This window comes from Bombina bombina, chromosome 3 (genome assembly GCF_027579735.1).
Source record: "Bombina bombina isolate aBomBom1 chromosome 3, aBomBom1.pri, whole genome shotgun sequence".
Classification (NCBI taxonomy): Eukaryota; Metazoa; Chordata; class Amphibia; order Anura; family Bombinatoridae; genus Bombina; species Bombina bombina.
In genome coordinates, this window is record NC_069501.1 from 272,592,976 (window position 1) to 272,618,981 (window position 26,006).

The 26,006-nt window shown below is 36.8% G+C and overlaps 1 protein-coding gene across 1 annotated transcript in view; it reads right to left on the minus strand.

The window, feature by feature from the left end:
• The window catches only part of PITPNM3 (PITPNM family member 3), a 753,676-nt gene that overhangs the window by 154,859 nt on the left and 572,811 nt on the right, over window positions 1-26,006 (minus strand). The window contains 1 exon segment of the mRNA XM_053705246.1: window positions 10,669-10,839. Within this exon segment, the coding sequence (XP_053561221.1) occupies window positions 10,669-10,839 (171 nt within the window).

A 26,006-nucleotide genomic window follows, 5' to 3' on the forward strand; every position in this document is an offset into this window, starting at 1 on the left:
AAGTTTGACTGACAGCCATGCTCTTAGAATGGGAGTATGGTGATAAAGGCTAACATGTTAACACAGAAGAATAGTAAGATGAACTCTTTGTCTTTGCTGCACTGGGCTATTAGTATTATTTATTAGTAAATAGAGTGGATAACAAAGGCTGCTTTAAATTGTAGAAGCCAGGAATATGACCTGTAATTCAACTATTGTATAGATCAGGGCTGGCTCAAGACATTGTGCTGCCTGGGTCCAAGGTCAAAATGACGCCTCCCCCCCCCCCCTGACGAAGCGAAGCCCCGCCCCCCGCGCCATGCCCCCCCCAAACACACACACACACATACACTTCTACCAATCTCTACCTCTGTGATTACCTTGTATCTAAGCCTCTGCAGACTGCCCCTTATCTCAGTGCTTTTGACAGACACGGGAGTGAGCACAATGTTATCTATATGACACACATGAATTAGTTCTGTCTAACTGTGAAAAAATTTCAAAATGCTCTGAGCTAAGAGGCGGTTTTCAACGGTTTAAAATCAGTTTGAGCCTAGCTAGGCTTAGCTTTTCAAAAATACCACCAAGGGAACAAAGCAAATTTAATGATAAAAGTCAATTGGAAAGTTGTTTAAAATTGCATGCCCTATCTGAATCATGAAAGTTTAATTTTGACTAGAGTGTCCCTTTAAACACACATATATGCACAGACTTGCACACACACACATGCACAGACTTGCACACACACACATGCACAGACTTGCACACACACACATGCACAGACTTGCACACACACACATGCACAGACTTGCACACAAACACATGCACACACACACATATACAGACTTGCACACACACACATATGCACAGACTTACACACACACATATATGCACAGACTTACACACACACATATATGCACAGACTTACACACACACATATATGCACAGACTTACACACACACATATATGCACAGACTTACACACACACATATATGCACAGACTTACACACACACATATATGCACAGACTTACACACACACATATGCACAGACTTACACACACACATATGCACAGACTTACACACACACATATGCACAGACTTACACACACACATATGCACAGACTTACACACACACATATGCACAGACTTACACACACACATATGCACAGACTTACACACACACATATGCACAGACTTACACACACACACATGCACAGACTTACACACACACATATGCACAGACTTACACACACACACATGCACAGACTTACACACACACATATATGCACAGACTTACACACACACATATGCACAGACTTACACACACACACATGCACAGACTTACACACACACACATGCACAGACTTACACACACACACATATATGCACAGACTTACACACACACATATATGCACAGACTTACACACACACATATGCACAGACTTACACACACACATATGCACAGACTTACACACACACATATGCACAGACTTACACACACACACATGCACAGACTTACACACACACACATGCACAGACTTACACACACACACATGCACAGACTTACACACACACACATGCACAGACTTACACACACACATATATGCACAGACTTACACACACACATATGCACAGACTTACACACACACATATGCACACGCATATCTATATATATATATGCACAGACTATCAGACACATACATATATGCTCAGACAAATAAAACAACACATTTCTTCAAAATTAGCAAAATTTAGGAGCTAGAATGTGTAGTGTGCTACTGTATAATAATTCATTGTATTAATTTTAATTCTGAATTGTAAGTTTAAATGGCACTGTATCTTCACTTAATGTAACATATTTTTACTTTAAGCAATACTGGTGACAGTTATCTTCCACATTAAAAAACAGAAATATTGAAATAATGGAGGAAGAGGAAAAATATGATTAAAAAAAAGTGAAAGGGGAAAGTGGGAGACAGAGAGACAAGAGACAGGGGGAGAGAAGAGTGGAGAGGGTGAGATAGTGAAGGAGAGATGAGTGATGAGGAAAGAAGAAATAAGAGGGAGAGTAGAGCAAAATAATAGAAAGATTTCTCCCTGTTATGTCACATTTAAACAGTCTCCTAAACAGAGAATATAAACATTAAGCAGCCCATCTGCTCTAGGAGAAAAGGGGTTAAAAGGCTGTGCCCTGCTGTGAAGGAGCTGCAGCATACACACAAACTGTTCCATTAACAATAAAATCCTTATTTACTGCTGACCTCTGCCTCTCTTACGTCTATATCATTGCTCTCAGAGTCTCTTCTCCTGTGGCTGAACGCAGTGAGCTGTCTCAACGGAAGGGAGGAATTTCAGAACCGCGCTTGGGCAGGAAGAAGGGGGAGAGAAGGAGCGGACAGCTTTTGAAAGTAATTGCAGCTAGTGTTTAAAATTAAGGGAAGTAACGAGCACTGTGTGCACATGCTGCTTACTTCAACAACTTCCCCCAGCCTGTCCTCATTGCTCAGCTTAGGTCCTCCCCCTCAGTGTAGCACACAGGAAACAAATCAAGCTGTGCTTCAACGGAGGGACCTTTTCTTTTAACAGTGCCTCTGTCATGCCGTTTCCTGGAGGCTAGCAGTGCTGAAATAAAAAAACAAAAAACTTTCTACATTCCTCCTGTGTTTTGCGCGGCCTTATGTACTGCCTGCGCTACACAGAGAGGGAAGGTGCGCGCCCGCGCTGCCGCGCACCTTAGAGGGAACATTGGTCCTAACGCTGCTTTTTAACGCCCGCTGGTATTTAGAGTCAGGCAGGAAAGGGTCTACCTCTCACTTTCTTTCCGCGACTCGAAGCTACCGCAAATCCCCTTACGTCAATTGCGTATCCTATCTTTTCTATGGGATTTGCCTAACGCTGGTATTACAAGTCTTGAAAGAAGTGAGCGGTACAGCTTCTACCGCCAAGACTCCAACCGCAAAAAAAAGTCAGTAGTTAAGAGTTTTATGGGCTAACGCCGGAACATAAAGCTCTTAACTACTGTGCTATAAAGTACACTAACACCCATAAACTACCTATGAACCCCTAAACCGAAGACCCCCCCACATCGCAAACCCTATAATAAAAATTTTTAACCCCTAATCTTCCGACCGGATATCGCTGCCACCTACATTATCCCTATGAACCCCTAATCTGCTGCCCCTAACATCGCCGACACCTATATTATAATTATTACCCCCTAATCTGCCCCCCCCCCCCAATGTCGCTGCCACCTACCTACACTTATTAACCCCTAATCTGACGACCGGACATCGCCGCCACTATAAAAAATGTATTGACCCCTAAACCGCCGCACTCCCGACTCGCAAACACTATAATAAATTTTATTAACCCCTAATCTGCCCTCCCTAACATCGCTGCCACCTACCTACAATTATTAACCCCTAATCTCCCACCCCCAACGTCGCCGCTACTATAATAAAGTTATTAACCCCTAAACCTAAGTCTAACCCTAACCCTAACACCCCCCTAACTTAAATATAATTTAAATAAAACGAACTAAAATTACTATCATTAAATAAATTATTCCTATTTAAAACTAAATACTTACCTATAAAATAAACCCTAATATAGCTACAATATAACTAATAGTTACATTGTAGCTATTTTAGGATTTATATTTATTTTACAGGCAACTTTGTATTTATTTTCACTAGGTACAATAGCTATTAAATAGTTAATATCTATTTAATAGCTACCTAGTTAAAATATTTACAAAATTACCTGTAAAATAAATCCTAACCTAAGTTACAAATACACCTAACACTACACTATCAATAAATTAATTAAATTACCTACAATTATCTAAACTAAAATACAATTAAATAAACTAAACTATAATACAAAACCCCCCCCACTAAATTACAGAAAATAAAAAAATTACAAGAAGTTTAAACTAATTACACCTAATCTAAGCCGCCTAATAAAATAAAAAAAGCCCCCCAAAATAATAAAATGCCCTACCCTATCCTAAATTACAAAGTAATCAGCTCTTTTACCAGCCCTTAAAAGGGCTTTTTGCGAAGCATTGCCCCAAAGTAATCAGCTCTTTTACCTGTAAATAAAAATACAATACCCCCCAACATTACAACCCACCACCCACACACCCCTACTCTAAAACCCACCCAAACCCCCTTAAAAAAAACCTAACACTAACCCCCTGAAGATCTCCCTACCTTGAGTCGCCTTCACCCAGCCGAGCCGAATTCTTCATCCAAGCAGGGTAGAAGAGGTCCTCCATCCGGTTGAAGTCTTCATCCAAGCGGGGCAGAAGAGGTCTTCCAACCGATTGAAGTCTTCATCCAAGCGGACTCTTCTATCTTCATCCATCCGGAGCGGAACGGCAGCATCCTGAATACCTCCGACACGGAACATCCATCCTTTAAATGACGTCATCCAAGATGGAGTCCCTGGAATTCCGATTGGCTGATAGCATTCTATCAGCCAATCGTAATTAAGGTAGGAAAAATCTGATTGGCTGATTCAATCAGCCAATCAGATTGAAGTTCAATCCGATTGGCTGATCCAATCAGCCAATCGGATTGACCTCGCATTCTATTGGCTGATCGGAACAGCCAATAGAATGCGAGGTCAATCCGATTGGCTGATTGGATCAGCCAATCAGATTTTTCCTACCTTAATTTCCGATTAAGAACTCTCTATGTGTTGATTAGTTTACAAATAGAATTATTTAATGTTGTTGGCCGATATCGGCACCCTAGCTTAAAAACTTGGAGGGTAATTAGTGGGGAGATTTATCTACGGTATATGGCTAAAACAATCTTGGAATTATAATGAATCTCATAGTGCTGTAAATATTTGTCATTAGTGAGGGAGCAGTACTGTGGTGTATCCACATCGCTCTCACCGGTAACACCCTTTACTTTCATTTGATGTGCACAAACACAGGACATACTTGTTAAACTCCCCATTACCCATTACCTGTTTTTTAGCTAATTTCCATAACATTTAATTAAGCGCTATTTAGGGAATATTCCCCTTCAAAATGAAATGAGAAGCAACACTTTTTTCTAACACAATACTGTGTCCTAGGGCACTACTTTATTATTAGAAGACGTTCTAATAATAACACTTTGTTGACACCTACATTTGGTTATTTAGTGTAACATTTGTGATTTAATCGTGGGGTAGTTATTATACCTAAGAATTAATCGTGCAGCATTTTATACGCTCTTTTTGTTTGCTTAGCCAAGCCAAATAGTCTGTACCCGCTTGGGGGAATGCTGTGGTACATTTTTAAGCGCCCCCTTCGGTAACTACAATATAGAGGTCTAGCATACCTGTGTATAAGGACAATTTGATACACTACTTCACCCCACGATTCTGTAAGCCACATATATAGTTACGTCCTAACTTATTAACCCTGTGTGATCCTAGACACAATATTTTTACTTGCACTTTTGGGGCGCGATCCGATATCGATCGCAGTTTGCGGCGCAAGCGAGGGAACCGGCGTCGCCCGCAGTTTCAGCTCGCAACTCGAGCCATCCCATAAAGTCGCCGTCAGATGCTAACGTGCCGTAAGTCTGACAAACCAGCGATGTCCAGAAATCTGCGTAAGTACAAATTTCTGGCGTCGCCAGTGACTTGCGCCACGTTAGAATCTGCCGGCGCCTATAAAACCTGACTAAAGTTTAAAACACCCGCACTGTCTAACACGCCTCCCTAACATAGCCCGCACTGTCTAACACGCCTCCCTAACATAGCCCGCACTGTCTAACACGCCTCCCTAACATAGCCCGCACTGTCTAACCCTCTATCCGCTATCCCCCCTCACTAGCCTAACAATAAAAATGCTATTAACCCCTAAACCGCCGCTCCCGTACCCCGCCGCCAGCTATATTATATCTATAACCCCCTAAAGTGAGCCCCTAACACCGCCGCCATCTATATTAAAATTATTAACCCCTAATGTAAGCCCCTTACACCGCCGCCATCTCTATTAAAATGATTAACCCCTAATTTAATCTACCTACCCCGCCGCCAGCTATATTATCTATATTAACCCTAAGTATATTATAGTTAATATAGTTATTACATTATATATATTAACTATATTAACCCTAATTATATTAGGGTTAATATAGTTAATATAGTTACTATAGTATTTATATTAACTATATTAACTCTATCTAACCCTAACACCCCTAACTAAATTTATATTAAATTAATCTAATTCATTTATAAACTAAAATATTCCTATTTAAATCTAAATACTTACCTATAAAATAAACCCTAAGATAGCTACAATATAATTAATAATTACATTATAGCTATGTTAGGGTTAATATTTATTTTACAGGTAAATAGTTAATTATTTTAACTAGGTATAATAGATATTAAATAGTTATTAACTATTTAATATCTACCTAGTTAAAATAATTACCCAATTACCTGTAAAATAAATCCTAACCTAAGTTACAAATACACCTACACTATCAATAAATTTAATAAACTACAAACATCTATCTAAAAATACAATTAAATTAACTAAACTAAATTACAAAAAAAAACAAACACTAAATTACAAAAAATAAAAAAAAGATTACAAGATTTTTAAGCTAATTACACCTATTCTAAGCCCCCTAATAAAATAATAAACCCCCAAAATAACAAAAATTCCCTGCCCTATTCTAAATTAAACAAATTTCAAAGCTCTTTACCTTACCAGCCCTTAAAAGGGCCTTTTGTGGGGCATGCCCCAAAGAATTCAGCTCTTTTGCATTCAACAAATACAATCCCCCCCCCCCATTACAACCCACCACCCACATACCCCTATTCTAAACCCACCCAAACCCCCCTTAAAAAATCCTAACACTACCCCCCTGAAGATCTCCCTACCTTGTCTTCACCACACCGGGCCGAACTCCTGATCCGATCCGGGCGATGTCGTCCTCCAAGCGGCAAAGAAGAATTCTTCCTCCGGCGATGTCATCCTCAATCAGCCAATCAGCCAATCAGATTTTTTTAACTTAATTCCGATTGGCTGATAGAATCCTATCAGCCAATCGGAATTCGGCGGACGCCATCTTGGATGACGTCATTTAAAGGTACCTCATTCCAAGTTTAGCAGTCGGCCGGGATGGATGCTCCGCAGCGGCGGAGCGAAGAAAGAAGATTGAAGATGCCGCCGGAAGAATGAAGACTTTGCTGCCGCTTGGAGGAAGACGTCGCCGGAGGAAGAATTCTTCTTTGCCGCTTGGAGGATGACATCGCCGGAGGAAGAATTCTTCTTTGCCGCTTGGAGGACGACATCGCCCGGATCGGATCAGGAGTTCGGCCCGGTGTGGTGAAGACAAGGTAGGGAGATCTTCAGGGGGGTAGTGTTAGGATTTTTTAAGGGGGGTTTGGGTGGGTTTAGAATAGGGGTATGTGGGTGGTGGGTTGTAATGGGGGGGGGATTGTATTTGTTGAATGCAAAAGAGCTGAATTCTTTGGGGCATGCCCCACAAAAGGCCCTTTTAAGGGCTGGTAAGGTAAAGAGCTTTGAAATTTGTTTAATTTAGAATAGGGCAGGGAATTTTTGTTATTTTGGGGGTTTATTATTTTATTAGGGGGCTTAGAATAGGTGTAATTAGCTTAAAAATCTTGTAATCTTTTTTTTATTTTTTGTAATTTAGTGTTTGTTTTTTTTTGTAATTTAGTTTAGTTAATTTAATTGTATTTTTAGATAGATGTTTGTAGTTTATTAAATTTATTGATAGTGTAGGTGTATTTGTAACTTAGGTTAGGATTTATTTTACAGGTAATTGGGTAATTATTTTAACTAGGTAGATATTAAATAGTTAATAACTATTTAATATCTATTATACCTAGTTAAAATAATTAACTATTTACCTGTAAAATAAATATTAACCCTAACATAGCTATAATGTAATTATTATGTATATTGTAGCTATCTTAGGGTTTATTTTATAGGTAAGTATTTAGATTTAAATAGGAATATTTTAGTTTATAAATTAATTAGATTAATTTAATATAAATTTAGTTAGGGGTGTTAGGGTTAGATAGAGTTAATATAGTTAATATAAATACTATAGTAACTATATTAACTATATTAACCCTAATATAATTAGGGTTAATATAGTTAATATATATAATGTAATAAATATATTAACTATAATATACTTAGGGTTAATATAGATAACATAGCTGGCGGCGGGGTAGGTAGATTAAATTAGGGGTTAATCATTTTTATATAGGTGGCGGCGGTGTAAGGGGTCAGATTACGGGATAGATAAGGTAGATGGCGGCGGTTTTAGGGGCTCACAGTAGGGGGTTAGTTTATGTAGATGGCGGCGGGGTCCGGGAGCGGCGTTTTAGGGGGTAATAACTTTATTAGGGATTTCGGGGGGGGGGGGATCGCGGTTGACAGGGAGATAGACATTGCGCATGCGTTAGGTGTTAGGTTTATTTTAGAAGATCGCGGTTGACAGGGAGATAGACATTGCGCATGCGTTAGGTGTTAGGTTTATTTTAGAAGATTGCGGTTGACAGGGAGATAGACATTGCGCATGCGTTAGGTGTTAGGTTTATTTTAGCAGCTAGTTTAGGGAGTTACGGGGCTCCAATAGTCAGCGTAAGGCTTCTTACGGCTGCTTTTTGTGGCGAGGTGAAAATGGAGTAAGTTTTCTCCATTTTCGCCACGTAAGTCCTTACGCTGCATATTGGATACCAAACTGCGCGGGTTTGGTATACCTGCCTATGGCCCAAAAAACTGCGGGCGACGGCAGAAATATACGTGCGTAACTTCTAGCTTACGCCGTATATAGGATACCAAATCCGCGCAATTATTGGCGTCGCCGGCTTTTGCGGGCGACGCTTTATATCGGATCGACCCCTTGATTTTAATACTTACAACGAACCTATGACAATTTATGTCATCTTTAGGGGTATTTGATAACAAATAGATAAACATATTCCTATCAGAACAGGATGATTTATATGTGAATTAATACAGTTTATAGTCAGTTATCCTCCCTATGAGCTTCTTGGGTGATACCTATTGTGTAATTACAAATATACCCTACTTTAATTCCCACACACACTGTATTTTTTATCCCAATGAACCTAAAAAAAGTTATATTTAAATATAATCTCTTCCTAGTGCCTATTCTGATGTAAAATTTGTAATTATAGGCTCTCTAACTAAGTGTGCCACAGGATACCTCTTTTTCTTTCCTTTTATTTTTGGGATTCATTATAAAAGAGTTATAATTATTTGTAAGAAATATTTCCACGCTCTTCACGGAGCACTATGTACAGCAAAACTGGATACAATGGGTATCACATTAAAAATATCACAAAATGTGCTAATACATGTTGAAAGCAATTACAGTAGCAAGTCAAGTTAGCGCGACTGAAGTCCTCACGTAAAGGGTTAGGGCAAAATAAAAAGTTGCACCAAACCCAACATAAAAATGTTAAAATAAAGTGTTACACTCATACTTACACTAGCTACAAAATATTCATATAGATATTTAAGAATAAATAATTATAAGGGTTAAAAAGTGTATAGTATATGACAAGGTATTTGAATGGAAAGGGCTATAATGAAGAAATACAGAGATACATATACATGTCTAAATATGTGTATGTATATACATATGTATATACATGTGCATTTATTTTTATATGTGTATGTATATACATATATAAACACATATACTGTATATTTACTTTGGAGCGCGTTCTACTCAAATACCTGAAAACATGAAAAATAATTTTTATTCAATATTAATATTTCTAATGTTCTTCACATACTATGTATTTTTAAAAAGATATTCCTATATATACCTACACACATATATATATATATATATATATATATATAATAAAGCAAGATAGCGTCATGACTAAGGGTCTGTGTTGACTCGAAACGTCGCTGTTTTTAACTTTGTCTGAAGCCTCAATAAAGTGGAATTTTGTATGAAGAAGTGCTGACGCTATCTTGCTTTATTATATCCATATATGCTATAATCCTGAAAAAGGTTGCTGAAAAAATAGCATTAAGAAAGGTGCTGGACTTACCTGTTAAAGTTGTATATATATATGTATATATATATATATATATATATATATATATATATATATAAAAAGAACATTTTCTTATATGTGAAGGGCATTGAAATATAAATTATTCATAACTACCTTCGGGTTAACGCAGTATCGGGAGAAGTTAACACGATCACGATATTCAAATTACTCAAGTTAACGCGCTTCAGGTTTTTCAATTTGTAATACACACTCTTACCGGACTTAAACGTTTATTTCTGGCAGTGTTTGCACAAATGAAAGCGCTAAATAGTATGCCACTTTGGTTAAATACAGTATCCATGAATACTGTAGATAATGCAAAAAGGCTAGAAAATACTGCTTGATGGACTTATGACATCTTTCAACCTCATCTACCATGTAAGTTATGTAGGAAGTAATAAATAAACTGATGTAAACTGATCTTTTAATGTAAAGTAAACACATGTTGAGTCCATAATAAACTTATTTTTGTCACCATATAGTGGTTACATAATTGGCATTACTTTTATAGCACAAAATATGCACTTACACATTTGCACAATTTTATAATTTATTTAAACTAATTAAATGATTTCAAATAAATAATGTGTTACCTAAGAGGTAAGATTTCCCATCTCCTAAGGGATCCTTCTGGTATCTGGGAACATTAAATGGAGGAAGCATGTGGAAAGATTTCTCCATGAGAGGTTCCAGTCTAGAAGCAGATGGGTCAGCAGAGTGAAAAAAACTGTAAACTTGGCCACAAGCAGGACGTGCGCGGCACACTGGAAAAAGCAAGAAGGTTCTGTTATCAATGCAATCGCTTTATACAGCGATACAAAACAGTCACTAAACTCTTTTAAATAAAAGCTCATATCTCAGTAACAAAAATATGCAAACATATAATATGCTAAGGTTTCACTGAGTATTTAGTTTAATAGCCCCTTGTCATAAGAAGCACAATCTGTTGGCTTTAAAGCAGCACTGCCTTATTTTATAGCTTGATCCACAATAATGAGAAATCCATTAAAGCAGATGTAAAGTGGTGAATTTAGCACATTCTATATAAATGGAAGCTGCACCTGAGAGAAGTATGCTTGAGAATATTAACATTTTAGTCTAACAGAAAAGCTAGGTATCAAAAGTCTAAGTACCACATTCAATTGAACATATCGCAGATAACATTCTGTATTGCACAAGTTGTATTCTACATTATTTAAAGGGACATTGTAAAGCAAAAAATAACATGCTCTGAGCAGAGGCTTTAACACATTAGTTTTGTCCCACTCAGGAGTCAAAGGCACTGCAGTTCCCAAGTAGAACCCAGCCTGCACATCCATCAGGAGTGGCAGTTGTACGTAGCTATCAATTAACAGCCATTCCCTACTTGGGAAGTGCAATACATTGGGCTCAAGAGCTGGAATTCAGCTCTAAAGCTGGACTTTATCTATGTGTTAAACTCCATTTCCCATACTAAGGTCGGATCAGTAAAGCCATAAATGATATCCTGTAAAAAATGTACATTTTTGCATTAGAATATCTGCTACATATTTTATCACAGATTTGTAAAACAATCTATACAAAACAATTCATTTTAACTAGAAAATACTATCTGGCAGTACAAATGAGTTGTAATTATTATTACAGGTGAAAAACCCTTTAGCCAAACTGCTTGGGATGGGAAAAAGTTTGTATTTTGGAATAATTTGTATTTTGGAATATTTGCATCTTTAAAAATGGGACAGTTTTTTTGTATACATAGTACCTCAGAAAGATACTACAGTATTGTAATTTAATAGGGTAGTAGTAACTGTTTAAAATAAATTTGCCTGAACATTTTACAATCTCCCAATCTCCCTTATTTATCTGCTCTTAGAAAAGAGTTTTCGCATATTGTTTCAACATGTGAAATCTTCATTTCAAACATTTAATAATTTACATTTGTACTATTATTTAGTTAATAATTGTGATGTATCTGACAATTTAATGTCTTTACTCCCACTGTGTCGTAAATGAGAAATATAATTTATGGATTTGCAGAAAGTTGTTGAATGTATTACGCCAGACTGTGTGAACGAAGATGATTTGTATGAAGAATGTTATTGTACCAAACTGTATGAAATTGTAAAATAAAGTATTTTCAGTAACTACTGTATAATGTATCAATTTCCTTCATGAAAGTTGTCAATTCTTTAGTCTTATAGAAACATAGATTTCGACTGCAGATAAGAACCATAGGCCCAACAAGTCTGCCCAATATTTCCTAAAAGTATAAACTTATCTAGTTTGTAAGATAGTCTTATGCTTATGTATGTTGTAGGATAGCCTAATGCTTATCTAGCTTGTAGGATAGCCTTATGCTTATGTAGTTTGTAGGATAGCCTTATGCTTATCTAGTTTGTAGGATAGCCTTATGCATATGTAGTTTGTAGGATAGCCTTATGCTTATGTACATTGTAGGATAGCCTTATGCTTATCTAGCTTGTAGGATAGTCTTATGCTTATGTACGTTGTAGGATAGCCTAATGCTAATCTAGCTTGTAGGATAGCCTTATGCTTATGTAGTTTGTAGGATAGCCTTATGCTTATCTAGTTTGTAGGATAGCCTTATGCTTATGTAGTTTGTAGGAAAGCCTTATGCTTATCAAGTTTGTAGGATAGCCTTATGCTTATCAAGTTTGTAGGATAGCCTTATGCTTATTCCAGGCATTCTTGAGTTTCCCCACAGTCCCCCTTATTTTCTTCAAAAAAAGTTGGCAACCCTAAGCAATGCAATACTGGGAGCTAACTGAACACATCTGGTGAGCCTGCTTAGAATGTTGCAAAATACAAAGAAGGTTAGAAAAATGAAGGGGAAAAAAGTTAATTAAGATTAAGAAACATGATTTTCTTTTTAGTTTTTTCACATAAATGACACTCCAATAATCTTAAAGGGATATTAAACACCTCTTGTTTTTGTGTAAATATTGTGCTTTGCCTACACTCCCTAGAAAGGCCAAAAAGTAAAATCTGTCACCTACATTTTATTTAAAAAAAAAATTTCTTTTTGGACTCCTTAGGGAAAGTGGGACAAACACACACCTAGATTACGAGTTTTGCGCTAGGAGGGGTGCAGTGCTAATGAGCAGTTTAAGCTCACCGCTCACTTACAGACAGCGCTGGTATTACAGGTTTTTACAAACCCGGCGTTAACCGCATAAAAGTGAGCGAAGAGCAAAATTTTGCTCCACATCTCACCTCAATACCAGCGCTGCTTACGTTAGCGGTGAGCTGCTAAAACATGCTTGTGCACGATTTCCCCATAGGAATCAATGGGGGAGAGCCGGCTGAAAAAAAATCTAACACCTGCAAAAAAGCAGCGTAAAGCTCCTAACGCAGCCCCATTGATTCCTATGGGGAAATACACCCTAACATCAACCCCGAGTCTAAACAACCCCAATATTACACTTATTAACCCCTAATCTGCCTCTTCATCCGGAGTCTTCTTACTAAATTACGGTACCTTTAAGTGACGTCATCCAAGATGGCGTCCCTTCAATTCCGATTGGCTGATAGAATTCTGTCAGCCAATCGGAAATTGAAGGTACGCCATCTTGGATGATGTCACTTAAAGGTACCGTCATTTAGTAAGAAGACTCCGGATGAAGAGGATGCTTGAAGATGGACCGGCTCCACGCAGGATGGATGAAGATAGAAGATGCCATCTGGATGAAGACTTCTGCCCATCTGGAGGACCTCTTCTGCCCAGCTTGGATGAAGACTTCTGCCCGGTTGGGTGAAGAGTGACTTCTCACGGTAGGGTGATCTTCAAGGGCTTAGTGTTAGTTTTTTTTAAGGGGGGATTGGATGGATTTTAGAGTAGGGTTGGTTGTGTGGGTGGTGGGTTTTAATGTTGGGGGGTATTTGTACTTTTTTTTCAGGTAAAAGAGCTGATTACTTTGGGGCAATGCCCCGCAAAATGCCCTTTTAAGGGCTATTTGTAATTTAGTGTAGGGTAGGGCTTTTTTTATTTGGGGGGGCTTTTTTATTTTGTTAGGGGATTAGAGTAGGTTTAATTAGTTTAAAAATCTTGTAATTATTTTATTATTTTCTGTAATTTAGTGTTTGTTTTTTTAGTACTTTAGATAATTTTATTTAATTGTAATTAATTGTATTTAATTTAGTTAATTTATTCAATTATAGTGTAGAGTTTGGTGTTAGTGTAACAGGTTAGGTTTTATTTTACAGGTAAATTTGTCTTTTTTTAACTAGGTAGTTATTAAATAGTTAATAACTATTTAATAACTATTCTAACTGGTTAAAATAAATACAAAGTTGCCTGTAAAATAAAAATAAACCCTAAGATAGCTACAATGTAACTATTAGTTATATTGTAGCTAGTTTAGGGTTTATTTTATAGGTAAGTATTTAGTTTTAAATAGGAATTATTTAGGTAATTGTAGTAATTTTATTTAGATTTATTGTAATTATATTTAAGTTAGGGGGGGGTTAGGGTTAGACTTTGGTTTAGGGGTTAATACATTTAATATAGTGGCGGCGACGTTGTGGGCGGCAGATTAGGGGTTAATAAATGTAGGTAGGTAGGTGGCAGCTAAGTTAATGACGGTAGATTAAGGGTTAATAATATTTAACTAGTGTTTGCGATGCGGGAGTGCGGCAGTTTAGGGGTTAATATATTTATTATAGTGGCGGCGATGTCCTGTTCGGCAGATTAGGGGTTAAAATATTTATTTTAGTGTTTGCGATTTTGGGGGGCTCGGTTTAGGGTTTAATAGGTAGTTTATGGGTGTTAGTGTACTTTTTAGCACTTTAGTTAAGAGTTTTATGCTATGGTGTTGTAGTGTAAAACTCTTAACTACTGACTTTAAAATGCGGTATCAGTCTTGACAGGAGAGGCTGTACCGCACACTTTTGGTCAGACTCGTAATACCGGCGCTATGCAAGTCCCATTGAAAATATAGGATACGCAATTGACGTAAGTGGATTTGCGTTATTTTCGAGTCTGGCCAAAAAAGTGAGCGTTACACCTGTACCTGCAAGACTCGTAATACCAGCGGGCGTTAAAAAGCAGCGTTGGTACCAGCCAACGCTGATTTTTAACCCTAATGCACAACTTGTAACCTAGCCGACAATTTTTACACAAAACAGGTATTTAATGTCCTTTTCAAACATGTATGAAAAAGTTGTTACTATTAGATGTCTAGGATTTTTTTAAAGACATATCCTGGCCTGAAATACAAATGGCCAAAATTTTGACATTGATTTTGTAGAATAAATGTTCCCCTTGACATTTGTTTAGCAATGTCATTGTTTGTATGGAAATAATATTAACCTTTGAATATTGAATATTTAATATTCTAATATTGAATGTTAATATTGTTGTAATGCAATTCTAATTCAAATGCTAATTTAAGAATATTTAAAATTTATATTCCATAATTGAATGCTGCAAAAAGTCACAAGACAGAATATAGCTATACAGAATGTATAAAACCAAAATGACACCAAATTAACTAAATTTTAATTTATTATAAATACTAAAACAATATGAGCAAATATGGAAAAAAGGTGAGTACAATTAAAATATATCTGTGTGCGCCCTTTCTTTTAATTTCAATAGCAAGGTAAAACTAATTAATATGCTGTTTTATATTAGAACATCTCTAACCATTAATAAATGGCTCCATTATATATTTTTTTGTAAATGACCATACAAAGACTTTAAATATACACGCATGTTTTAATAATGTATTTCATACATTCAGATCAGCATAACAATCACATTTTTCCTTAGTTATTTAAATAAAAAGTTCCTTAGACAGTAATTTTACATTGGGAGCATGTTTGGAAGTCCACTGTCTGAGACTACCCTCTCAAGTGAACAAGATTGTTAAAGGGACATTATACACTAGATTTTTCTTTGAATAAATGTTTTGTAGATGATCCATTTGTATAGCCCTTACAGGGTTTGTTTGTTTTTTTAAATGTATAATTTTGCTTATTTTTAAATAACATTGCTCTGATTTTCAGACTCCTAACCAAGCCCCAATGTTTTAGGAGAATACTGATGTATACCTACTCCAGCTTGCTCCTGTTTATGTAAATAGTCTTTTTATATGCAGAGGAAGGGGGGGGGGGGGGAGGAGGAGGCGAGTGTCTGCTTTGTTTTGCTATTTCACACTTGCAGTGGGCGTTCCAGCTAATTTTTTAACAGTGCTAAACTGGGAGCTTCTAAGTAAATTTTTAAACAGTTTTATACTTGATTTTTAGATCAGTATCTGTGCATATTATTCTTTATAGTAGTGTCTATAGCACGCAGCTATATGAAAATTGGTGTATACTGTCCCTTTAAGTGAACAAAGGTTCTATATTGCAGAATCAGACTTTCTGATAAAAAAGTAGTATGTTTTTCGCTTCTAAAAATAATGTATTTCAAAATCTTAGATAAAAAAATAAGATACTTTACTCCAGTACTGTTGAAACTTTGTACAATCAATTAAAGGGACAGTCTACTTCAAAATTTGTATTGTTTACTCGTGTCTGACCAGGCAGCAACAGCGCAGGACAGAGAGGAAGAAGTGGTAGGCCTAGGCAGCAACACTGAGGCAGCAGCCATTGAGGTTTAGACACAGGCACAGTTCAGACTCCAGACCAGGATAAGACAGAGCCAGGAGGACAGCTGACGATCAATCTGCGCCTCGACTGCAACAGTGAGACGAATATGCCGAGTGACAGTACGCTGACACACTGAGTGTTTTCAGTAAGCGATAATAGTGTAAACATCTTTGTGAATATAAAACACCAAAAGGGGTGTTCAATTGGTGATGGAGAATATTTGGATATATTTCAATGGGAGGCGCCCTTTCTTTTTGTGTTTCATGTTTGCAGTAAGAAATCAACGGGAAGGTCATGGAAGGAGCAGTCCAATTCCATACTATCGCCAAGAATCAAACTTTTTTGAATCAGGCATCAAAGGATCATTATAAGTCACTATACTGTTTGATAATATAAGAATATTGACATTGTATGGGTATTAATTGATATTTATATATCATATAATTGGTGCCCTCTAGATTACATTAATTAGTAAGTGATTACTTTTTTATTTGTAGTTTATATTAATGACTCACATAATACAAGGGGGGGGGGGGATTAGATTAATTTTGAAGTTTGCCAGAAAATATTCTACAGCTTATTTCAAATTCAAATACCGGATTGTCTTTTGATTTGTCAGTTATTCAGTTCTACCATATTTAGTGGTCTTTTACGTCATTTTACTTATTCATTAAAGTTTTTTTTTTAATTACATATAAGATAAAAAATGTTTTGTATGTTTATAGCATATTGTTCCACTTGTTAATGAGCTTGTTTTTGTGTTTTATATCACATGACGCTGAACCCAGAACAAATATGGATCAGAATATAACATTTGAAGAATTATTTCATGGCTTGGTTTGGACTTTAACTATAACATGTGGCTAATTATGTTTTTATTAAATATTTCTATTGTTGCAGAGACTGCTCTATTACCCTAACTGAATTTTACAATGATGGAAATCTTTCATAAACACATATTAGTTCTCATTTTCTAATGCATTTTTATGACCACTTCATCAAAATGATATTAATATGTAATAAATATTACATAATGTTGTACTGTTTCTACTGTTTGTGGTCTTAGAAAACGTAACACATCAGAAAATTAGCTAAAGCCCAGGCTACATTTAACTGGGGGATGTTTTCCTTTAAGGGGAAAAGATAAGTAAAATATCTGTAAAAAATCATCAGAATTTTTGTTTTTATCCTTGAGCAACAACTGCCATTTTAGTAAATAAGAAAAATATTGGGTTGGGCTGTAAGAAAAGAGCAGCAGACAAATCTGTGGTGTCTCCCTAAGAAATCCTACCCACGATTCAATGTTCACAGGACAACTAATGCAACATGACATTTCCACATGATTTGCAGTGAAGGCTAAAATTGTGAATCACTGAAATAAATATTGAAAAGGTTCTTCTCCAGCTCTTTGGATTTAATTCCTCGGCATATACAGACTCAGACTGTGATGAAGTAGCATACAGTGGAGGAATCCAGAGAGACTGTAGTTTGGGTTTTTGATATATTTCAATCTCTGATTTCAATTTTAAAGGGACACTAAACCTATTTTTTTTTTATTTTGTGATTCAGATAGAGCAGGCAATTTTAAGCATCTTTCTAATGCACTCCTATTATCAATTTTTATTCATTCTCTTGGTATATTTATTTGAAAAGCAGGAATGAAAGCTTAGGCGCCAGCACATTTTAGGTTCAGCAACTGAGTACAGCTTGCTGATTGGTGGCTAAATGTAGCCACCAACCAGCAAGCGCCATTCCAGGGTGCTGAATTAAAAATGGGGTAGCTCCTAAGCTTTCATTCATGTTTTTTTTTAAAAATAAAGATACCAAGAGAACAAGAAAAAAATTATAATAGGAGTAAAATAGAAAGTTGCTTAAAATTGCATGCTCTATCTGAATCATAACAGAAAAAATGGGGTTAGTATCCATTTAAGGTCTGATGTTGAGCAGTTAAATTAAATCATGCACTAAATTACAATGTTCTAAAAGTATCCTGCACATAGTTATATACTTACAGACTCTGTGAAAATGAGTGTTGTGCTTCTGTTAGGCAGAAATGTTACTGCAGGCAGTGTTCGCAAGGGAATCACAAACTATCTACAATCTGCTCAATAATTCATACAAACTGTGCTTTCATTTTTTTCACACAGGAGAGAAGGTAGTATATGTTTCTAGAGAGATATTGCGGGAGCTTGTGAGTGTCTAAGTAATGTCAAATAAGGTCCATAGAGATACTATGCGAGTGTCTGAGCTTGGTTATTTTTTCTTACATAATCTAGCAAATATTTAAAGTTACGGTTTAAAGGCCATTATAGTGGAAAAATTACATCATTAATTAGAGCATGTAATTCTAGAACTAGCAACCATGCATTACTAATAGGACAAAATCCAGAGAACTGTTTAGTATCTATGTATACTTCTCTACCCCCTTTTCCACATTTAAAGCGACATGAAAGTCAAAATTAAACTTTCATTGTTCAGACAGAGAGGCATATTTAAGAAATGTCTTGCGGACCTGATCCGACAGGGCGGATCAGGTCCGCAAGACATCGCTGAATGCGGAGAGCAATACGCTCTCCACATTTAACATTGCACCAGCAGCTTACAAGAGCTGCTGGTGCAACGCCGCCCCCTGCAGACTCGCGGCCAATGGGCCGCCAGCAGGCGGTGTCAATCAACCCGATCGTACTCGATCGGGTTGAATTGTTGCGATTCCTGTCCGCCTGCTCAGAGCAGGCGGACAGGGTTATGGAGCAGCAGTCTTTGTGACCGCTGCTTCATAACTGCTGTTTCTGGCGAGTCTGAAGACTCGCCAGAAACACGGGCCGTCAAGCTCCTTTCGGAGCTTGATAGATAGGCCCCAGAGCATGCAATTTTAAGAGACTTTTACATTTATTATTGTTGCCAAACTTACTTCATTCTTTAGGTACCCTTTGTTTAAAATATTAGCTAGGTAGGTTTAGGAGAAATACTGAACCACTGGGAGATAGCTGGTGATTGGTGACCACACACACATGCATTTTTTCTTTGGCCCACTGTGTACAGCTAGAAACCAGTAGTGCATTGCTACTTTACTTTAATCTAAAGCAAGAGGAACTTATAATTTGTACTTGGTATTATACAGGATTAAATGAGGTACCTTCTTTGTATGCTGGGACCAGAAGTCTAGGTCACAGCTACAATGTCATTTCCAATATTGAGGGCATAAATAGTACTATTCTTAGCACAGGTTTTTAAGTCTGAATGAAGATGGATAAGAGCTTGAATCTAATCTTAGCACACCCCTCCTTCAAAGTAGCACTGTCCAAAGGATCCCCTTCACCTGACACCACTCTATCCATATTGCAGGTCTTTTTTATAAAACAGGCGTGCCCTGAAGCTCCAGCCATGCTTACAGCTCTTCTAATAGCATGGTCCAGGGGACAGCCAGATAAGTACATCACAACCTTACATAGTCCACTATGCACTATTATTCTTAAAGGGACACTGAACCCACATTTTTTCTTTCGTGATTCAGATAGAGCATGCAATTTTAAGCAACTTTCTAATTTACTCCTATTATCATTTTTTCTTAGTTCTCTTGCTTTCTTTATTTGAAAAAGAAGACATCTGAGCTATTTTTTTTGGTTCAGAACCATGGAAAGCAATTGTTTATTGGTGGATGAATTTATCCACCAATCAGCAAGAACAACCCAGGTTGTTCACCAAAAATGGGCCGGCATCTAAACTTACATTCTTGCATTTCAAATAAAGATACCAAGAGAATGAAGACAATTTGATAATAGGAGTAAATTAGAACGTTGCTTAAAATTGCATGCTCTATCTGAATCCTAAAAGAAAAAAATTGGGTTCAGTGTCCCTTTAAGCACAGTTAATATTAGTTCTTGAATTGAAGGAGCTCAGAATAGACTAATATCTTAGAGGGGCACAACTGCAAGTTAAAGTGAATGTAAATTTTGATGCTAAAGTGCCCGGTTTTTAAAACTTTGATTAAAAACAGGGGCACTTTAATTCATCAATATTTTCATTTCACTCCTGTTGTGAAAATAAACTTACTTTTTAATCTTCACAGCAGCTCCAGCTTCCTCCACCTGTTTCAAAGCCTCTTCCTGGGTCTAAAATTAGGTATCTGGCTTCCTCCAATCACAGCAGTGAATCAGACACTGAATCCCCGGGGGGGAATTTTGATGAATTAAAGTGCCCCTGTTTTTAATCGAAGTTTTAAAAACCGGGCACTTAAACATCAAAATTTACATTCACTTTAAAACATAGGATGGATATTTCAATCTAAGGCAACAAGTGATTTATGGTATACAATTGTTCCCTATATTTAAAGAACCGCCTACTGTTTAAGTGATTTTAACTTAGCAAGGATGTTTGTGCAAATCTAAACTAAGTGTTTGGAAGTGAGGTTATCTTGTATAAAGAATATTTGAATCATAAATCTGGTAACGTTCTTTAGCTGAGTAAATTGTATTAGCCAATATCTACTTATATGTTATCTGCTATCATCTCACTTCACACCAGCAGTGTATGTATTTTCTTTTTTTTTCAATTCTAGCAGGGAATTGTGTTGTTTTTAATTATATTAATAAAAGTTAAATTTTACCCAGAATACAACATCTGTAATATTTTTTATTTACACTTAATTCATTATGTTGTAGTGTCTCCCATTTCATTGTGGAGTCACTTTAAACTTAGGCTTAAGTAATTTTTATTGTTGTTCCTAACACACCTCTGGTCGTTAATTCATTGACCACAGGACAATACAATGCAAATACTCTTCTCCATTTAATTTATTGTATGAGAAGTACCGTTATCTTAAATATAAATGCAAAAGCATCTAAAATATTATTCTATAGTCTTCAGTTCTGTTTTGTATGTCCATTAGTCGGAGGATGGTACCAACAAGACATAGACCTTGAAATGTTGCGGCTGGAGCATAAATATTTCCAAAATTTTGATTTGAACTGGGAACCTCTATTTGTTCATTTATTCTGTGGCAGCCACTTAAAAAAATATCATCTAGATTACGAGTTATGCGCGCTATAGGGAAATGAATGAACGCAACAAAAGTTGCGTTATTTAACCCTTAATAGCACAGCCATTACAAGTTTTCAAACAGCTGGCTTGTTCGTGTGATATGGTTGCATTGAGCTCCATACCGCACACAATCCAAGCGCTGTTTTGACGTGCTTGTGCACGCTTTCCCCATAGACATTAATGGGGAGAGCGGGTCAGAATAAAGCCTAACACCTGCGATTGCGGAAAGAAATGCTCTGTAACGCAGAAAAAAATAACATTTAAACCTAACACCCTAACATAAACCCAGAGTCTAAACACCCCTAATCTGCTGCCCCCCACATCGCTGACACCTACATCATGTTATTAACCCCTAATTTGCAGCTCCTGATATCGCTGCCACCTAAATAAAGCTAATAACCCCTAATCTGCCGCTCCCAATATCGCCACCACTATACTAAAGTTATTAACCCCTATTCCCCTGCACGCCACCACTATAATAAATCTATTAACCCGTATTCCGCCGCTCCCTGACATCGCCACCACTAAATAAAGTTATTAACTACTAAACCTCTGGCCTCCCACATCACTACCACTAAATAAACCTATTAACCCCTAAACCGCCAGCCCCCCACATCGCAACAACCTAAATTAAACTATATTAACCCCTAAACCTAACCCTAACATAACCCTAACCCCCCCTAACTTTAACATAATTAAAATATAGCTAAATTAAATTTACAATTATTAACTAAATAATACCTATTTAAACTAAATACATACTTACCTGTGAAATAAAATCAAAGCTAGCTACAATATAACTAATAGTTATATTGTAGCTAGCTTAGGTTTTATTTTTATTTCACAGGTAAGTTTGTATTTATTTTAACTAGGTAGAATAGTTAGTAATAGTTATTAACTATTTACTACCTAGTTAAAATAAATACAAACTTACCTGTGAAATAAAACCTAATCTGCCTTATACTAAAACCTAATATTACAAAAAATAAAAAACCTACCATTACAAAAAATAAAAAAACACTAAAATTACAAAAAATAAAAAAACTACCATTACAAAAAAGAACAAACGAAATTATCTAAAACAATAAAAATTATTCCTATTCTAATACCCTTTAAAAAAAAAAAAAACACCCCAAAATAAAAAAGCCTAATCTAGAATAAACTACCAAGGGCCCTTAAAATGGCCTTTTGTAGGACATTGCCCTAAATTTAACAGCTATTTTGCTACAAAACACACCCTAACAGTATACAACCCCCCATCCCCCAAACCCACAAAATAAAAATAAAGTAAAACCTAATCTACCCATTGCCCTGAAAGGGGGATTTGTATGGGCATTGCCCTTAAAATGGCATTTAGCTCTTTTTCCTGCCCTTAAAAGGGCATTCAGCTCTTTTATGAAATGCCCAAGCCCCAATCTAAAAATAAAAACCCACCCCAAAATGAAAAAAAACACATTACACAAAAAACAAACAAATTATCAAAAATAATAAAAATTATTCCTATTCTAATTCCCATTTTAAAAAAAAAACACCCCAAAATAAAAAACCTAATCTAGAATAAACTACCAATAGCCCTTAAAAAAGCCCTTTGAAAGGCATTGCCCTAAGTTAAACTCTTTTACCTGAAAAAAAAACAAAGTCCCACTAACATTACAAACCCCCACCCCCCCAAACCCACAAAAAAAAATAATAAAAAAAAAAAAAAAACCTAAGCTACCCATTGCCCTGAAAAGGGCATTTATATGGACATTGCCCTTAAAAGGGCATTTAGCTCTTTTGCATTGCCCTTAAAAGGGCATTTAACTCTTTTACAAAAAGCCCAAATCCTAAACTAAAAAAACCCACCCAAAAAAGTTTAAAAAAATCTTAACACTAACCCCTGAAGATCCACTCACAGTTGCTGAAGTCCCCCTTGAAGGATCTTCATCACGGCGGCTCCATCTTCATCCAGGCGGCTCCATCTTTATCCAGGTCGGCTCCATCTTCATCCAGGCGGCAGACGGCTCCATCTTTATGCATTTTCTATCTTCATCCTAGCAGCGTCTTCTATCTTCATCCCAGGGGCAGAGCGGGTCCATTCTGAAGACATCTGGTGCGTTTAGGGTTTGGGTGATTCATAAAAGAGCTAAATGCCCTAATTTTTTTAATTTGACAGTTAAATTTTAATTTAATTTAAGATAAGGAAATTGTAATTTTAATATAAAGTTAGGGGGCCATTAGGTTTAGGGGTTGCTAGTTTAAATTACTTTATTGTGATGTGGGGGGCTTTCGATGTAGGGGTTAATAGTTTAATTTATTATTATTATTATTAATATTTTGTTGTGGGGGGCTTGCAGTTTAGGGGTTAATAGGTTTATTATAGTGGCGGCGGTGTAGGGCTTAATAACTTTAGTATAGTGGGGGCGATGTGGGCGGACGGCAGATAAGGGGTTAATAGTATTTAAATAGTGTTTGGGATGCGGGAGGGTGGCGGTTTAGGGGTTAATAACTTTAGTATAGTGGTGACAATGTCGCGGCGGCGACAGGGTTAATACATTTTATTAGTGGCGACGATGTCTGGAGCGGCAGATTTAGGGTTACAAACTTTAATATAGTATTTGCGATGTGGGAGGGCCTCAGTTTAGGGATTAATAGGTAGTTTATGGGTGTTAGTGTACTTTGTGACAGTTTAGTTATGAGTTTTATGTAACAGTTTTGTTGCGTAAAACTCATAACTACTGCTCTCAGATGGCGAAATGGATCTTGTCGGTATAGGCTGGAACACAAGCTTTTTAGCCTCACCGCAAAACTTGTAATGACTGTGCTATGGAAGTCCCATAAAAAAACGTCATTTTTACATGTGCGGGACTGATGTTGCATTACAGGCTAAAAGGCTTGTGGTATAGCTATACAGACAAGACTCGTAATGGCTGTGGTACTGTTTTAACGCTGAAATGACCATTTGTTCAGCATTAAAACATGAACACACAACTTGTAATCTAGGTGTATATCTGTAATACTAGGAGATGGTAATCCCACAGCAGGAAAACAATAGCCATCTTAGTAAAGCAGTCCACTACTACTAAAATGGTGTCGTAACCATCAGAAGGTGATAGATCAAGTCTTTAAAAACATGCTCCCAAGGGCTCTCAGGAATCAGCAGAGAAAGAAGAATGCCAGCTGGAGCTGAATTAGAATGTTTCATCCTGGCACAGACATTACAAGACAAAAAAAAAGCTTGTGTACCTCCTCAGTCAATTTAGGTCACCAGAATGTGCGAGCAATCAAATCCAGAATCTTCTTAACTACTCCATGACCACCCAAAAGGGAATAATGAAGAAACACGCATAACAACATTTTCTCCTCATAATACCATAAACCATCCACAGGAACCAACTACAGAAAAGGAGAAGTACTACTAAAAAGCTTGATCTTTTCAACCAAAGAGTGATACGTCACAAGGAAATGTCCTTTTTGGAAGATGGTATTCAGCTGAACAAACAAATCAGATAGTAAACCAAGGATTCTAGATAAGACATCTAACTTCTTATTCTTAGATCCTGGATGAAAAGTCAAAACAAAGTTAAATCTCGAGAAGAATAAGGCCCAGCGAGGCTGTCTGGGACAGAGTCTTTTAGCAAAATGAAGATATTTCAAGTTACGCTGATCAGTGAAAATTGTAAAAGAATGAACAGCACCCATCAATAAATGCTGCCACTCCATCCAGAGCACACTTAATCACTGCTTAGTCTCCTGCATCATAATTCCCTTCAGTCATGTCAATCGTCTTGAGAAAAAGAACATCGGATACATCTGGTCTTTTAGCTCCATACGTTGAGATAAAATGGCTCCAATCGCCACAATTGAGGCATTCACTTTGAACATCAGGCTAGATAAGAATTGGAGTTGAGAAGATTAAGCTCTTGAGCTTATCAAAGGTTTTCTGAGCTTCAGATGTCCAAGAAAAGGATGCTGACTTCAAGTGATAGGAGATTAAATACCCAAAAATGTCTTAAAGGGACAGTTTACTCAAAAATTTTCTCCCCTTTAATTTGTTCCCAACTATCCACTTTACCTGCTGGAGTGTATTAAATTGTTTACAAGTAGCTCCTTTACCCTTATATTGACATTTGAAATTGTTAATTTAGCATGTGGTATCCCCACCTATTCTGAAAGTTTGTGGCCGCGCGTACCAGCTATAGATAAGCTTTGTAAACACAGCCAGCAGAAGAAATTACACTCCCAATGTGATAAAGCAGAGATAAGGTAATAAAATGTTGATTTTCCATTGTTCTCTCAAAGTATTGGTGATTGTTTT